The sequence below is a fragment of the Taudactylus pleione genome, unplaced genomic scaffold, assembly GCF_031769625.1.
Source record: "Taudactylus pleione unplaced genomic scaffold, aTauple2 ptg000032l, whole genome shotgun sequence".
Taxonomy (NCBI): Eukaryota; Metazoa; Chordata; class Amphibia; order Anura; family Myobatrachidae; genus Taudactylus; species Taudactylus pleione.
The window spans coordinates 48,077,053-48,095,019 of NW_028284434.1; the positions used below are offsets into that span (position 1 = coordinate 48,077,053).

The 17,967-nt window shown below is 48.6% G+C and overlaps 1 protein-coding gene across 3 annotated transcripts in view; it reads right to left on the reverse strand.

Annotated features, from left to right (window-relative positions):
• Nucleotides 1-17,967, reverse strand: part of COG7 (component of oligomeric golgi complex 7) — a 100,687-nt gene that overhangs the window by 62,193 nt on the left and 20,527 nt on the right. For all 3 annotated transcript variants that reach the window (XM_088452058.1, XM_088452061.1, XM_088452060.1), the window contains exons 6-7: nucleotides 7,342-7,424; nucleotides 4,418-4,540 (exon numbers count right to left, since the gene is read on the reverse strand). In XM_088452058.1, coding sequence (XP_088308184.1) covers nucleotides 4,418-4,540; nucleotides 7,342-7,424 — 206 coding nt within the window. The remainder of the gene's footprint in view (nucleotides 1-4,417; nucleotides 4,541-7,341; nucleotides 7,425-17,967) is intronic.

Consider the following 17,967-nt stretch of genomic DNA (forward strand, 5'->3'; position numbering starts at 1 on the left):
ATTTGGGAACTCTGAGGAACTTGTTCAGCAACTTTAAATTGAGCATAGGCTGATGAGACCCATTGGACCAGAAACAGAGTAGAATAGTAACCCGCCCCGCGCGGAGAAGGCGGCACGGAAACAATAACCCCTGCTTTCAGCAAGGACTCTATTGCTTCCTGAATCTGCAAGGCCTTGGTCTTGTCCTGAGAAAGACTCGTGCAGAAGAACTGATGGGGAGGTCTGTGACGAAAGGAGAAGGCGTACCCCTGAGAGACCACTTCTCGAACCCAGGCATCTGTGGTGGTGTTGTACCAGCACTGGGCGAACTGAAGAAGTCGGGCCCCCACTCTGGTATCCCCCAGAGGGAGGGATACCAGAGTGAGAGGCCCGTCCCATCAGGCAGAAGGTTTATCTTCCGGCTTGGAAGAAGGGCGTCTAGCACTCCACGCTTGTTTCTTAGGCTTAGGGGCGGCATTGGTCGCCGACTGCCTCGGGAAGGACTGTCCTTTAGACTTTCCCTGAGTACGAAAGGACCGAAATGCAGAGGTCCTAGCCTTAGAAGGTGCAGCTGCAAAAGGTAGAAAAGCTGATTTAGACTTAGCCAGGGTATCTACAATTTTGTCCAGGTCTGGGCCAAATAATATCTCCCCATTAAAGGGTAGGGCCTCCAGGCCTTTCTTGGAATCTGCATCCGCTCTCCAAGAATGCAGCCACAATGACCGGCGAGCAGACACCGCTGCAGCCTATACTCTGGAAGTCAGAAGACTGGCATCCAAAGACGCTTCTCCAATATAGGAAGCGGCATCCCTCATCTGTCCCGCTAAAGCTCTCTGCATTTCTGAAGCATCCTCTGGAAAAGTATCTTCCAGTACATTGGCCCAGCTCTCAATGGCCTTAGCCACCCAAGAGATGGCCATGGACGGATGGGCCACCGCCCCTGAGAGAGAATAGATTGATTTTAAACAAGTCTCCACTTTCCTGTCCGTGGGATCCTTTAGGGATGAAATGGACGGCAAAGGCAAGGTGGCGCTCTTGATTAAGCGGGTAACATAAGAATTCAAATTCACCACGGGCGGGGTTTCCCACTTTGGCAATGACCTGCAGGAAACGTATAACTAGATGCTAAACGTTTCTGCGGCTGGAACCTTTTACTAGGCGACTGCCAGGCCTCCGCCATATGATCAGTCAGCTGGTCATATAGTGGAAAAACTGCCAAAGTCATCTTTGTCTGTTTGAAATTTGGATACTTGGATTTGGGAGCTGGTGCGTCATCCTCTATATCAAGAATAGACCGCACCTCCCATACCAATGCCGGCACATTAATGGAAGACTTAGTTTCCACCTCACGGACAGGGGAATCAGAGTCAGAGTCCTCAAGCAATTCCCCATCATCCTAAGATGCCTCAGAGTCTGATATTTGCGCAGACTTGGCTGACATAGCAGGGAGCGTTTAGATGCCTTCTGAGGCTTGTCACTACATAACATATTTTGAAAGGCCGAAGATGAGGCCGCCAAACTCTGGACTGAACTGGAGAACACATCCACCAATGGTGGCTGAGCCGCCTGAGGGAGACCCTGAAAGGGAATAACAGACTCCTGTATCACTGGAGGAGACTGGATATACATAGGTAACCCCGTATATATACTAACAGCCTGAGACCCAGGGGGACTCCAATAAATGCAGTATACCCGGAGAATGGGGCATGGCTGGTTGGGGCAACCCCCTATGGGGGAGAGCAGTCGGGACTGCCAGACAGTCCCCGATGGAAGCCAGCACCTGAGAAAACACCGCCCAAGAAATTGGGGGGTTAGTGGGACCAGGTAACTGCTGGCACCGCGCACACAGCCCATCCTGTGATAAATCCTCCTTATCTACTCCTGCGACACAGCGTCTGTAGGAGAACAACGTAGGAGCCGCGGAGCACTTAACTTCCTCTTCATTATTTATTTATTATACAAATAAACTACTATTTATTATACAAAAATATATATATATATATATATATATACATATATATATATATATATATAACACAATAGGGAAGTTCAGTGTTTGACTCCTGCGCACCCACAAGCCCATAGATATGGCACCGTGTAGCACACAACTGTATGTGACCGACCTCACAAATACGTGAATTTATATAAGTGAGGTCCAAGAAAAGCCCTTCCCCCACACACCTGCCAGGGCCGTAGGAGAAGGAAAGGGATAGGTATAGACTGACAGTAAGTAGAAATAGTCAGCACTAGCAAGTGTCACATACAATGCAGAAAGTTAATACTCACTGCACCTTGTCACTACAATCAACCGCCCAGATTCAGTGTCTGTGAGGGCTATAGTGCTGTGTACGTTGTCCTTTAGTAGGGGAGAGGTACACAGGGGGACCGGTCCACGCGCTGCCTGGGAGATCTGCGATGGCCGCAGGAGGAATGCAGCTCAGCGTCGCCAGACCCGAGCGGAAAGACGCGCTGAGCTGAGGGGAGGAGCCGCTAGATAGGGAAGGCTGCCTCCCATGACTAGCAATTAACCCCAGGGACGGTGGCTCACACTGCCGGCTTTATTCCCTGGTGGTCTAGTGACCCGCGTCTTACCTGATCCCCGGCGCTCCGGCAGCAGTCGTGGGAGTCCCTAGAGCCCGGCTAGTACAGACTCTGGGGTCTCTCCGCGATCCCCATATCTGTACTGGAATCGTGGCACCAGCGAGGTGTAGGAGCAGCAGTTTGGACGTCCAATGGATAGTCTGATGCTGCCGCTCTGAAGAGTCAGTTAAAAAATAAAAAAAATTAAATTAAAGCCCCTCTGCGCTAATGGTGACCCGACTCCGGCCGGGCACCAACTAAAACTGAGGTGCCTGTGGCTCGGGGTATAGAGGAGGATGGACCCAGTGCATCCTGGGAGCAGCAAAAGCTTTAAGTGCGTGGTGCCCGTGGTTCCAGATCCAGCTTTACCCCAAGATCAACCCTGTGGACCCCCTATGGACCCTAAAGTAGAAATGAGCAGTTCGGTTCTACTCTTTTCTTTAGCAAATTCAGATTTATCTTATCTTATTGGCTATCCAAAACATGTAAGATTCGGATAGCCAATAAGGTGTGTTTTCAGATCCGAACATAATCTATTATCACTGAACTGCTCATCTCAAATACAGCACCTTCACCTGCCAATAAAACACAGAAAACAGCCTACTGCTTGCTTTATTATATTATTGTTTACGAAAGGAAGGTGTTTCGCAATTCGCTTTTCAGCACATTTCTGAAATGAGGCCCAGCAACAGCACGTCTCTGATTAATTGCTATAAATTAGGGTAAATTTTGCACCTAAATGCAAACTTTGTAACTGAACACGAATATTCCTAATAAAGACGAAGGACCGTTCAATCTGCCATTCGTTTGCTTGTGTAAAAAACACCTGCTACAGTATGTGTGACCTTAGTTTGGGGATTACAAGAATAATCATAAAATAATATTATATACAATATATACTCTGTAGATGGCCTAGATAGAATTGACTTTCCCTTCTGAAACTGTTCCCCTGACGTTGCTCTTTACGGGGGTTAGTATACTCAACACCAGAACCGCTGCAGGATCAGCCAAAAGTCACCGTCAGCTGGCCGCTGAACCTGGAAGACACTGATGGAGCCACCAAACTAGGCAAGTCACCAAAGGACCACCAGGAATGTTTAGGCGAATCATGTCGACATTTCAGCAGTGTTGACACGAAGAATGTACATGGCCAATGTCGACAAGCCAAGGAAGTCAACATAACAATCATGTCGACATTCTCATGTCGACAAAATATACCAAACCATTCATCATTTCCATTCATTATTCAATCTGACCCTGAGTTATACAGAACACTACTTACTTATATAAAGCTTGTGGAGCGCAGCTGGTGAGACAGAGACCTGCGTAGTTGTCGCCCTGCCAGCACAATGCAGGGGACAATAAAGCATTGGCAGGTATAAGTATATGGTGCCAATATGTGTTCTTGCATCAACTCGATAATGGCAGGTCTCTTTAAGAACAATATCGGTTTCTAGAACAACCTTTCTGCATGAAACAAGATCAGTTTTATACGTGTGAGAGAGAGATCTTGTTCAATAGATGCACATGGTAATTTGTCCACTTACAAGCACTGTACCATAGGCTGCAAAACATCATGCACAGATGTGTCCTGATAAATCTAGCGTCTATACGCCATACGGAGCTCGGCCCATCACGCAATAAGGCAGCTATCACTTATATTAATGAAGGTGGATGTGCAGAGAAGCTAGGTTCTTTGTATTTTACTTATAACTGAGCCCTACTTACAAATACAATGTGCCTGGTTTGGCTCCATTCTAGTTGGACCAATGACGTTGTTGCTATCATCCTGTTTCTATGATATAAATGCCAAAGAGTATGGGGGTGTATACATTTGCAATGAGGTCTGACACTGTACCTGGGAGACCCACTGCAGCTGTGTGTGCCAGCCGCCCAGCAAGGTGTCATAAAACTCCGTCAGCTGCCGGTCTAGGGACATCTCACTCTGGCAAAGCTCCTGCCACACCGACACCAGCTGCACCTAATGGTAAGGGCAGAAATGACAACAACATTAGAAAGAACCAAAACAGAAGTGAAGTGACCTCGAATTCAGTTTTTATTTATAAAAAAAAACCAAAAAAAAAACCAGTATTTCTATTAAAAACAATAAATCAAATTATAATGTATTCAGTTTGAGTGCCATAAAGTACTGGAACATATTCCTCCAGTTAATTACATGCGTTGGCTCTAAACCAAGAGCTTCACAGACAAGGGAACACAACTCTGGGGAAATTGAAGCTTCATTTGTAAACCGTAAAAATAATGTGACACATGACCAGCTCCCCTTACTATTAGTCTGCTGTTTCTCAGTAGGTGTCTGGGAGCCATACTATACCGGCTATAGTGAACTGTATTGGAACGCCTTGAGGTCTTGGCTGTAGCAGAATTCTGTACTGTATTGGACAACATTCAAGAGGGATTGGTCATGTTCTTACCACACAGGGAAGGAAATGTGCCCAGTGTTTTATAGGAAACCTTGGCTGGTGCAGCCGGATAAGAGATTTCAGAGTTATAGGTGATGTTATGGAACCTCTTATTGATGTTCACCTTAGCAGTGAAAAGGTCACAGTTACAGCACACACCTCTAAAGCTGGCACTGAGGAGCCATGCGTCACTGAGCTGACTTCTCTATGGGACTGTAGGTACTGTACTGCACAGGGACACAACACACCTTATAAAAACTGGGCCTAGTCAAAAGAACATTGCAAGTCATCGCTGATAAGGGTCACTCGCACAAGCCAGCTACCCCACATGGTAAATGATGATGCAACGTGGTAATAATAGGTAGGAGCAAACACAATGTTGTCTCACTTTTGTTGCTACTAAGCAATGCAGCCATGATTCAAAAGGGACACAGTGCTAACAAATGTCTGTAGCACAAATATAGGGCACATCCATGTTTAAGAGATGATTACAAAAGGCTTTTCCCAGTAACACCAAGCAAATATCATTTTTCATAATAATTTGGCCTCGGTTCTATTTAAAGTGTCCCTGCCGCGTACACACTCCCCATGGGTGACGTGTATGAAGATGGCCGATATTAGATTTTTATTTGTTATGTAGCAGAATGAAGACCATTGTCCTCCGTTAGAATATATTCCAGCCCCCAAAATTCTGCAGCGTACCTCAGTAAGTTTACATTTTATTTAATAGCCAATAATTAAGCCTAATAATAATTAAGACTGCTGTATTGTTGCTCTAAAACACAGTCAGACATATATGTGGCGAGTCAATTGTTTTTAGTGCAGCTCTGGTGTAATAAACGCCAGACAGACAATTCAATCGTCGCTCCGTTCGGGAAGGAATAGCCGCGGGAGCACACATTTTTGCTTGCGCCATCCTGAGGCTGTGAGCAGAAATGTGCGATAAGTCCATGGTTTGGGTGCGTTAACCAGGATTTTAGACGGATTTAGGCGATTTATACGGCTAAACCCAGTCTAGTTTGGCGCGACAATCACGATAAAAAAAAAAAAAATTAAATATTGCCCAGTCTATTTAAATGGGGGATAAGGTGCAATGGGACGCGAAACACAATTGAATCGCCCCCATAGGGGTAAACGTAATAGGCTGCAAGTGTTCGATTCAGACGCTATATTTAAAGCGGCAATAATTTACAAGGAGAAACACAGGCTGTTCTTGCCTTTTAAATTACTGGCGCTTTAAATCTAATGCTAAACAGACAAAACCCCGCAGCTGCCTGCAATTCACAGGATATTTCATTTACTCCACAGTGTGATCTGCCACACATCCAAATATGCTGCCAGGACCTCCACACCTCCTAATACCGGGCCTGATTCAGCAGCGGCGATTACGGACACTGATCGAGCGACTGCCTGCCATTGTCCACTGCACGTGCGCAGCAATCGCACGGCAATTATGGACACACGGAGGAACCCATCGCATAGTGAGTGACAGGCTGTCAGCGTTTGGGGGTGGTGATGGGGGGGGGGTAGGTCGGCAAAACGCAGGTGTCTGTCCGTTTGATCGGCGTTTCATGGGCGTACATAAATTAGCCACTGCGATTACATACGCAGCATGAGAGCTGTCTGCATGCGGGGAGACTTGCAGTGTTTGCAACTGCTTGGACTTATAAATGCTGCGTGACTGCACAATGTTTATCGATGGTACCGATGTTTATGCAGAAGAGCGACGGATATGAGAAGGCATCAGTGGGCGTCTTTACGTCGGCTGTGCTTTGGCAGGCATTATCGTATATTAGCAACTGTGATCTGTTGCGATTGCATTTGTGTCCGCTCCTGGATCAGGCCCACTGCGCTATACTACAGAGATGAAAGAATACAGACACTGTGCTATTATGTAAAACACAAGTAACTACAAAGCTGCCAGGCCCAGACATAGGTGCCTTATGTGTAACTCGGGGAGCTGAGCCTGAAAGCAGCGGTTTGCATAGAGTAGTGTTGCTGCCTTAAAAGGGTAAGTATAGCTAATCCTACACAAACATAAAGCTCAACCAGTATAAGGTGGAGATTGGTAAAGAGAATACATCTAACATGACGTGATTGTGGCAGGTCCAGTGACCGAAGGGGTCCATTAAAGCTAGGAAATCATTTTATATTTTTACTACAAATTATTGATATGAAGAAATGTAAGAAGCTGCTTTATGTTACATGACAGGCACCAACAATAGTGAGGGTGGTCATATGCCATAGAGGTATTACTGCCGTGGGAGACTCATTGATGCGGTTTGATTCCTACGTATGGTGAAGGAGAAAGCTGGCTGGAGACAGATGCAGGAAGTAAATGATCGGATTAGGTTTCTACCTTGTGACACTTGTAATAATATGCCAGTAACTGGGGCATCCTGTCAATCTCGCTGAAGACCTTCACAAACATTTTAGCCTGGTCTGTGAGAATAAAAGAGACAGAGGAGAGACAAGGGCATAGTTAATATCCATGTGAATATGAACGCTGCTGCTTGCAGAGCAATTGGTTGTGACTAGAAAGACAGTAAACAGGTTACACAGGTAGTAAAACTGGAAGCAGCACAAACAACAGGATGTACGGAGCCGTTCTTGCCTCACACGCTGCCCCTAACCCAATTCCTTTCTACCATAATGACCTCCCCAGCCATGGTCTGTGAATAGGTGGGCATGTTGTTGGCTGGCCATTGGTCTTTCTTTGTTTCTCTCTGGAGCTACAAATGTGTCTACATGCAGTATCCTGTAGCAGGCGCGCCATCTAGCCCTGTTCAGCACCTGTTACAGGACTTGTGACTAAGCTGCAGCAAAACACTAATCCTAAGTACCTAGTACACTATAAGAGAGCCAAGGTGCAAAGTTAAGAACTATGTATCACAATGGAGGAAAAAATAGCACAATCTAGGGTAAAAAGGCAAAAGACAAGTCCGATCCGAGTGACCTGCGCTATGATTAGTTCTGCTTTATCTGAGGCTTCATACCAATTCCTTTGCTACAAATATACTAATCCTAAGTACCTAGTGCACTGTAAGCGAGGGTAGTTAATTAACTGTATAGACTTATGTCCTACCCCTTTTGCCTGTACCTTCTATAAGTTTGAACAACTAAACAAACACTATTCATGATAGAAATAACAGTAGGCTACAGTGCTTGAATACGTTGCTAAAGAAGAATTTAACAGGTCATTCTGAAATGAAGGGAAGTCTCAGTAAGACTCAATAACCTTAAAAGTGACATAATTTATTGCCGTAATATCAAATGATCTTACAAACCATTTTCACATTTTATGAAATTATATGAAATAAACATTACGATATAGACATATATTTTTAACAAAAAAAAAACAACATTTGAAAATATGGTGTAAACAAAACATTTAATTTTGTTTTAAAATATACTAAGGGGCCAAACCAATTGTCTGCGAAGGGTGCGAGATGCTGTTAAAACGCCGGCAACGGCACCGTATCTCGCGCTGCCCCCTCCAAACCCGAATTTGCACAATTTTGCTTGGAGCCCTACGGGGTTGTCAAGTGCGGCTGTTGTCGCGGTGACTCGCACCCGCGAGATCTTTGCAGACAATTGGATCGAGCCTTAAAAAACAAGAGATATGGTAAGAACTTACCTTTGTTATCTCTGTTTCTACGAAGTCCATAGGGTCCACAGGGTGACCTTGGGGGTATAGCTGGATCCTGGATCCTCGGGCACCACGGAGTTAAAGCTTTTAGCTGCTCCCAGGACGCACTTGGGTCCAACCTCCCCTATACCCCGCCCCCGAGCCACAGGCACCTCAGTTGGTAAGCAGCCCAGGCCGGAGGAGGAGACGAAACAGAGAGAAGGAAGACTGGAACACACAAGAACCATACTCACAGAAATGGGAGACGGAAAACCGGTGACCAGTCACAGAGCCCATATGAAGCCAGGTGCGTCAGGGCGGGTGCCCTGTGGACCCTATGGACTTCGTAGAAACAGAGATAACAAAGGTAAGTTCTTACCATATCTCTTGTTTTCTACTTCAGGGTCCATAGGGGTCCACAGGGTGACCTTGGGGATGTCCCAAAGCAGTCCAACTAAGGGCGGGGACGCTCCTGTGCTGATAGGAGAACCCGGCGCCCAAAGGATGCATCCTGAGAGGCAAAGGTGTCAAACGCATAGAACCTCAAAAAGGTCTGAATGGAAGACCAGGTGGCCGCCTTACAGAGCTGAACAGCAGAGGCGCCACGGCTAGCAGCCCAAGAAGGGCCCACGGACCGAGTGGAATGAGCCTTAACAGAGGCTGGAACAGGTAAACCCTCCTGCATATAAGCCTCAATAATAACAGAACGAAGCCAACGGGCTAGAGTCTGTTTGTTGGCAGGCCAACCCCTCTTGTGAAAACCAAAGAGGATAAACAAAGAATCCGACTTCCTCACAGAACTAGTCCGGTCCACATAAACCTGGAGTGCCCGGACAACGTCTAAGGAAGTCTCCCCAGCCGAAAGATCAGGTGACTGAAAGGCTGGTACAACAATTTCCTGATTAATGTGGAACCTGGAAACCACCTTAGGCAGGAAATCAGGACGAGTGCGAAGCACCGCTCTGTCCTGATGAAAAATCAGAAAAGGGGGACGACAAGAAAGCGCCCCCAAATATGAAACCCTCCTGGCAGAAGCAATTGCCAAGAGGAAAACAGTTTTAAAAGTTAGCCACTTGAGCTCCACTGACTCCAAGGGCTCAAAAGGAGGACCCTGTAAGGCCCTAAGAACCACCGCCAAATCCCACGGGGCCACAGGTGGCACAAAGGGAGGCTGGATTCTCAAAACACCCTGGAAAAAGCTGTGTACGTCCGGCATAGCAGCGATCCTGCGCTGGAACCACACCGACAGACCAGACACGTGTACCTTCAGTGAAGAAAGACGTAATCCTAAGTCCAAACCGGACTGAAGGAAAGCCAGAATACGCGAAACTCGGAACACCTGGGGATCATAGTTTCTGGCCTCGCACCACTGAAAGTAAGTGTGCCACACTCTGTGATAGATCCTCGCGGAAGCAGGCTTGCGCGCCCTCAGCATGGTGGTAATAACGGAGCTAGAAAAGCCCAGAGACCTCAGGACGGCTGTCTCAAGAGCCACGCCGTCAAAGATAGTCGACCCAGATACGGGTGAAGACAGGGCCCCTGAGACAACAGGTCCCGCCGTTGAGGTAGGAGGTACGGAGCGTCGATGGACAGGCTCCGCAGATCGGAGTACCACGGCCTTCTGGGCCACGCTGGGGCCACCAGGATCAGTGTGCCTCCGTCCTGTTTGAACTTGCGCAGGACCCGAGGCAGCAGAGATATCGGAGGGAACAAGTAAGCCAGTTGAAACAGCCATTTCACCGACAGCGCGTCTATCAGACTTGCGCCTGCGTCCCTTGTCCTTGACCCGTACACAGGCAGCTTGTGATTGTAACGGGACGCCATCAGGTCCAGTTCTGGCAGCCCCCACTTGTCCACGAGTAGTTGGAATACCTCTGGATGAAGCGACTATTCCCCGGGATGCACATCGTAACGGCTGAGGAAGTCTGCCTCCCAATTGAGGACTCCTGGGATGAAAACTGCCGAGAGAGCTGGAAGATAGCGCTCCGCCCAAGCCAGGACGCGGGACACCTCCGACATCGCAGCTCGACTGCGAGTCCCTCCCTGGTGATTGATGTACGCCACCGTGGTGGCGTTGTCTGACTGCACCTGAACGGCCCTTCCGTGAAGAGCGGTGCCGGACGACTGCAGGGCTCTGTATACTGCCCGCAGTTCCAGGATATTGATGGGAAGAATCGCTTCCTCCGCCGACCAACGACCCTGAAGTGACAAGGAGCCTGTCACCGCCCCCCAACCCCGGAGACTGGCATCTGTCGTGAGCAGAACCCATTCCGGGATCCAAAAGGGGCGCCCCTCCAGGTGATGCGCTGTCTGCAGCCACCAGGCTAGGGACAGACGCACCTCCGAGGACAACACCAGCATCTGAGAGCGGATCCTGTGTGGCAATCCGTTCCATTCTGAAAGAATCAGCCCCTGCAGGGGCCTGGAATGGAACTGGGCAAACTCCACCATGTCGAATGCCGACACCATGGACCCCAAAACTCTCATCGCTGAGTGCACCGACACTCTGCCACTGCTCAGACAACTGTGAATCCGCAGCTGTAAGGAGGAGACCTTCTCTGGAGTCAGAAAAATCCGTTGCTGACGAGAGTCCAGCAGGGCCCCCAAATGAACCATCCGTTGTGATGGAATGAGGGAGGATTTCTTCCAGTTGATCAACCAGCCGTGCGCCTGTAGACAAGCGACCGTCAGGTGGAGATGCTGGATCAGTACCTCCGGGGAGCTTGCCAGCAAGAGGAGGTCGTCTAGATACGGTAGCAACCGTATCCCCTGGCTCCGAAGGTGAGCCGCCATGACCGCCATCACCTTGGTAAATACCCTTGGTGCCGTGGAGAGACCAAAGGGTAGAGCCCTGAATTGGTAGTGGTTGTGGAGAATAGCAAACCGCAGAAACCGTTGGTGCGATGTTGCTATAGGCACATGGAGGTAGGCGTCCTGGATATCCAGGGAGACCATATAATCCCCCGGTTCCATCGCCAGTATGATGGAACGCAAAGTTTCCATCCTGAATTTGGGAACCCTGAGAAACCTGTTCAGGGACTTCAAATTGAGGATGGGGCGATGAGAGCCATTGGGTTTCTGCACCAGAAACAGCGTAGAGTAATACCCCATCCCACGTTGAGACTGTGGTACGGGTATAATGACCCCCGCCGTCAGCAAGGCCTCTATGGCTTCCTGAACCTGCAAGGCCTTGGTTTTGTCCTGAGAAGGACTTGTGCAAAAAAACTGGCAAGGCGGCCTGTGCCGAAAAGACAGGGCGTACCCCTGGGAGACCACTTCTCGCACCCAGGCATCCGTGGTGGTATTGTGCCAGCACTGGGCGAATTGAAGAAGTCGGCCTCCCACTCTGGGGTCCCCCAGAGGGAGGCCCGTCCCATCACGCAGAAGGCTTATCTTCTGGCTTGGAAGAAGGGCGCCTAGCACTCCAGGCTTGCTTCTTTGGCTTTGAGGCGGTCTTGGGTGCGGACTGCCTCGGGAAGGACTGACCCTTTGCCTTGCCCTGAACCCGAAAGGAACGAAACGCCGAGCTCCGGACCTTAGCAGGTGTAGTAGCTGAAGGGAGGAAGGCTGACTTGGATTTTGCCAGGGTATCTACTATTTTGTCCAAGTCCGGACCAAATAGTAATTCCCCATTAAAAGGTAAGGCCTCCAAGCCTTTCTTTGAATCCGCGTCTGCTCTCCAAGACCGCAACCACAAGGATCTACGAGCAGACACTGCTGCCGACGAAACCCTAGAGGTCAACAGGCTGGCATCCAAAGATGCTTCTCCAATGTAGGAGGCGGCATCTCTCATCTGTCCTAACAACGCCCTCTGGACGTCCGGAGATTCATCCGTAAACGTGTCCTCCAAGGCGTTGGCCCACCCCTCAATGGCCTTGGCCACCCAGGAGATGGCCATGGACGGCCGGGCTACAGCCCCTGAGAGAGAATAAATAGACTTTAGACAAGTCTCCACCTTCCTGTCCGTAGGATCCTTCAGCGAGGATATAGACGGCAATGGCAAAGTAGCACTCCTGATGAGGCGTGTTACATGGGAATCGACTGCAGGCGGAGTTTCCCATTTCTTACAATGCGCTTCCGGGAATGGATAATTGGACGCCAAGCGTTTCTGTGGCAGGAAACGCTTACTGGGCGTCTGCCAGGCCACCGCCATGTGATCAGTCAACTGATCAGACAAGGGGAACGCTGTAGAAGTAACCTTAGCCTTTTTAAAACTAGGATACCTTGACTTGGGAGCGGGTGCCTCATCCTCAATCAGAAGACTAGCCCGCACCGCCTTAACCAGAGCCCGCACATTGATGGAAGACTTAGTGTCTACCTCCTGGACTGAGGCATCTGAGGCTGAGTCATCCTGTACCTCACCATCATCCGAGAACCCCTCAGAATCCGAAAGATGCGCAGCCTGTGCCATGACTGAGCGTTTAGACGCCCTGGAGGGCACGTCACTGCGCAACATCGACTGAAAAGCCGAAGATGCTGCCGCCAAATCTTGGACAGTGTGGGAAAGCGCATCCACCCAGGGTGGAGGAGCTGTCACAGGAGCCTGAAACGGCACCACAGCCGACTGTGCCACAGGGGTGGACTGAATATACATTGGCAACCCCGCATAGGGACCAACAGGCTGAGACCCCGGGGGAGTCTGCAATAATTGTGGGACACCCGGGGAATGGGGGATGGCAGGCTGGGGCAACGCCCTAGTAGGGGCGGCAGTCGGGACCGACAGACGGTCCGCGATGGACACCAGCACCTGGGAAAACATCGCCCATGGTGGCTCCTGCGAAATGGGAGGTTTAGACGTACCAGGGACCGCCTGGCACCGTCCGCACAGGCCGTCCTGTGACAAATCCTCCCTATCCACTCCTGCAGAACAGCGCCTGCAGGAGAACAATACCGGAGCCCCGGAGTGCTCAATCTCCTCCTCAGACATGACTTAGGAAGAAAACGTGCGCACTCACCAGTGTGCTGAACAACAGCCCACAATATGGCACCGTGTAGCACACAACTGTATGTGACGGACCTCACAAATACGTGATCTATATAGGTGAGGTCAGTAGAAACACCCTTCCCCCGCACACCTGTAGGGCTTGTAGGAGAAGGAAAGGGATAGGTACAGGCTGACAGTAAGTAGAAAAAAGACACAGACAGGCAGCACTAGCAAAAGTCACATACCATGCAGGAAGATATACTCACTGCACCTTTCCACTACAATCAACCTCCCAGATTCAGTGTCTGGGAGGGCTATAGCGCTGTGTACACTGTCCTTGTCGGGGGAGAGGTACACAGGGGGACCGGTCCGCGTGCTCCCTGAGAGTATCCACGCTGCCACAGAGAAAATGGCCGCTGGAGACCTCAGAGGAGGAGTGGCCGAGTAGCTGCAGCTCAGCGACGCCAGACTCCGAGCTGAAAGGCGCGCTGAGCTGAGGGGAGGAGCCGCTGACAGGGAAGGCTTCCTCCCCTGGCTAGCATATTAACCCCCGGGTTGCCGGCATCCCGCTTGCCGCGATATTAACCCTGGTGGTCTAGTGGTCTGGCAGGGTATGCCTCCGCTGGAGGGGGAGCCCGCCGCCACCGCTAGCGCCCCCGGTCTGTCCCCTAGACCGGGGGCATGGGACTGCATTTAAAAGGAACCCGCGCACCGCCGCTAATCAGCGGTGCGCGGCTTACCTGATCTCCCCGGCGTCTTCCGGCAGCAGTCCCGGGGGAAACCAGAGTCCGGCTAGTACAGACTCTGGCTTCCCCCGCCGCGATCCCCAGTTCAGTGCTGGCGTCGCGGCGCCAGCAGGGAGAAGGAGCGGCAGCGTGGGCGTCTGTACAGACAGCCCAGCGCTGCCGCTCTGGAGAACAAAACTAGTGTAAAAATAAATTTAACCTAGTTAAATAAAAAGCTTTAGGGGGCTGCTCCTGCAGCCCCCCCCGCAGGGTGACCCGACTCCGGCCGGGCACCATCTAAAACTGAGGTGCCTGTGGCTCGGGGGCGGGGTATAGGGGAGGTTGGAACCAAGTGCATCCTGGGAGCAGCTAAAAGCTTTAACTCCGTGGTGCCCGAGGATCCAGGATCCAGCTATACCCCCAAGGTCACCCTGTGGACCCCTATGGACCCTGAAGTAGAAATACATTTAACAGTCTAGTGACATTCCAACACTTGTGAGGATGTTCCTCAGTCTCACGTTACTTGACAACATGGCTCTGTGACATAGAAAGAGGAAAATTGTCCTTCAAAACTATTCAAACTATGAGGGGTAAATGTAACAGCCTGCGCCATGCAGGCTTCGGCGAATTTCCCCGATGTTTTAAATAGACGACCAGCCTGGTTTTGCCTTTTAAATGATTGCCCCTTTAATACATCAGACAGACTCGCTGATGCCTGCATTGTGCAGGCTGTTATATTTACCCCTGAATTTTGCAGCATAGCCTAGAGCAAACCCTTCGTTGCTCACTGACAGGCAGAACAGCGGGTACTTTCATCTCTGATCTCAGCATTCCTAAGTCACAAGCCCAGGACATTTATATTATCCAGACAGAAAGAGTGGGGTGTGATATAAGAGATAGACAGTTAGATGTCTACATAGACACCAGATGTTAGACAGTCAATAGTTAGACAGGGACAAAGTGACAAATGTAATAGGGTGAGAGTTTGGAAAAAGTGAGAGTTTAGCACGTTGGTCAAGTTTTAAGTTCAAAACGGGAAAAAATCGGAAAGAAATTTTAAATTGTGAGAGTTTTTGGAGTCTGAAAAACATGCGAGTTTGCTCTGTTGCTTTGTTCTCGAACTCTATTACGTTGAACGAGTTTAAAAAGTGAGAAAACTCACATTTTCTAAACTCTCACCCTATTACATTTGGCCCAAAAGGTCGACAGGAACAAAAGTCAGACACACTAAAGTTCGACATGTAAGAAGGTCGATAGGGCTAAAATTTTGACATGAAAATGGTCGACAATTTTTTTATTTTTTTTATCCCTAATCTTAAAACTAACCCTCCCCTTGGTGCCTAACCCTAACCGTGGGGGCAAGTGCCTAACCCTAACCGTGAGGGTAAGTGCCTAACCCTAACCGTGGGGGCAAGTGCCTAACCCTAACCGTGGGGGCAAGTGCCTAACCCTAACCGTGGGGGTAGTGCCTAACCGTGGGGGCAAGTGCCTAACCCTAACCGTGGGGGCAAGTGCCTAACCCTAACCGTGGGGGCAAGTGCCTAACCCTAACCGTGGGGACAAGTGCCTAACCCTAACTGTGGAGGTAAGTGCCTAACCCTAACTGTGGGAGAATGTGCCTAACCCTAACTGTGGGAGAATGTGCCTAACCCTAACTGTGGGAGAAAGTGCCTAACCCTAACCGTGGGGGTAAGTGCCTAACCCTAACCGTGGGGGCAAGTGCCTAACCCTAACCGTGGGGGCAAGTGCCTAACCCTAACCGTGGGGGCAAGTGCCTAACCCTAACCGTGGGGGCAAGTGCCTAACCGTGGGGGCAAGTGCCTAACCCTAACCGTGGGGGTAAGTGCCTAACCGTGGGGGTAAGTGCCTAACCCTAACTGTAGGGGTAAGTGCCTAACCCTAACTGTGGGAGAAAGTGCCTAACCCTAACTATGGGAGAAAGTGCCTAACCCTAACTGTGGAGATAAGTGCCTAACCCTAACTGTGGGAGAAAGTGCCTAACCCTAGCTGTGGGAGAAAGTGCCTAACCCTAACTGTGGGAGAAAGTGCCTAACCCTAACTGTGGGAGAATGTGCCTAACCCTAACTGTGGAGGTAAGTGCCTAACCCTAACTGTAGGACTAAGTGCCTAACCCTAACTGTGGAGGTAGGTGCATAACCCTAACTGTAGGGGTAAGTGCCTAACCCTAACTGTGGGAGAAAGTGCCTAACCCTAACTGTGGGAGAAAGTGCCTAACCCTAACTGTGGGAGAAAGTGCCTAACCCTAACTGTGGGAGAAAGTGCCTAACCCTAACTGTGGGAGAAAATGCCTAACCCTAACTGTGGGAGAAAGTGCCTAACCCTAACTGTGGGAGAAAGTGCCTAACCCTAACTGTGGGAGAAAATGCCTAACCCTAACTGTGGGAGAAAGTGCCTAACCCTAACTGTGGGGGTAAGTGCCTAACCCTAACGGAAAAAAAATAAAAAGTTGTCGACCATTTTCATGTCGAACTTTTGACTCTGTCGACCTTCTTACATGTCGAACTTAGTTTGTCTAACTTTTGTCCCTGTCTAACATCTGGTGTCTATCTAATTACTGTCTACTATAGTCCGGAACCCAACGTTACTCTGTGAGTTTACTTAACAAAATTGACTTCAAATTCCAGAGGACTGCACACAGTGCACATATTTCAAAATAAGACTGACAGGTCTGGGGTAAAATCTTGGAACCTGCTATTTGAGTTATTTACAGATACTGTGTACCCGGCAAAAAGCTTAACAATGAATAAAAATATATATATTTTTAGAGTAGATAACAACAGCTGTTTGGACAAACTTGCTTCTATATACACGATGAAAGGTGTAAGGTGTTCATCAATGTTATTAAGAACAACAGTGCCCTCTACTGCACAAATGTGATATCAACCAGCATTGTCCAGCTGCTTATTGAGAGTATATTGAATACATGCTTGTATAATAACTGTATGCAATACACCAGTGTTTTGCATTAATTTCCCAGCTAGGCACTCCTGCGTTAATTATACCCGCGACAATTGCAAAGCAAACCATCTGTAACTTATACACTTGCCATCATATAAAATGTTTGGGTGCCATAATATATATTATATATAAAACAATAAATGTGCTATGAATAACATTAAAAAAAAAACACAGAATAGAATGGATTGTACATAAATATTTCTCACATATAAACCACATGTGCTTTCTTAGCATTTTTTAAGGTATCTGGTCGACTTGTTGACATTCAGAATGTCGACAGGTTCTGAATATTGACAGTCATTTGGCTGACAATCAATATGTAGACATGCATTTAGATCAACATGGTTAAAATGTTGATATATGATCTCTGTTGATGTTTAGGGTTAGGTTGATATATGATCTCTGTTGATGTTTAGGGTTAGGTTGATATATGCTCTCTGTTGATGTTTAGGGTTAGGTTGATATATGCTCTCTGTTGATGTTTAGGGTTAGGTTGATATATGATCTCTGTTGATGTTTAGGGTTAGGTTGATATATGCTCTCTGTTGATGTTTAGGGTAGGTTGATATATGATCTCTGTTGATATTTAGGGTTAGGTTGATATATGCTCTCTGTTGATGTTTAGGGTAGGTTGATATATGCTCTCTGTTGATGTTTAGGGTTAGGTTGATATATGCTCTCTGTTGATGTTTAGGGTTAGGTTGATATATGCTCTCTGTTGATGTTTAG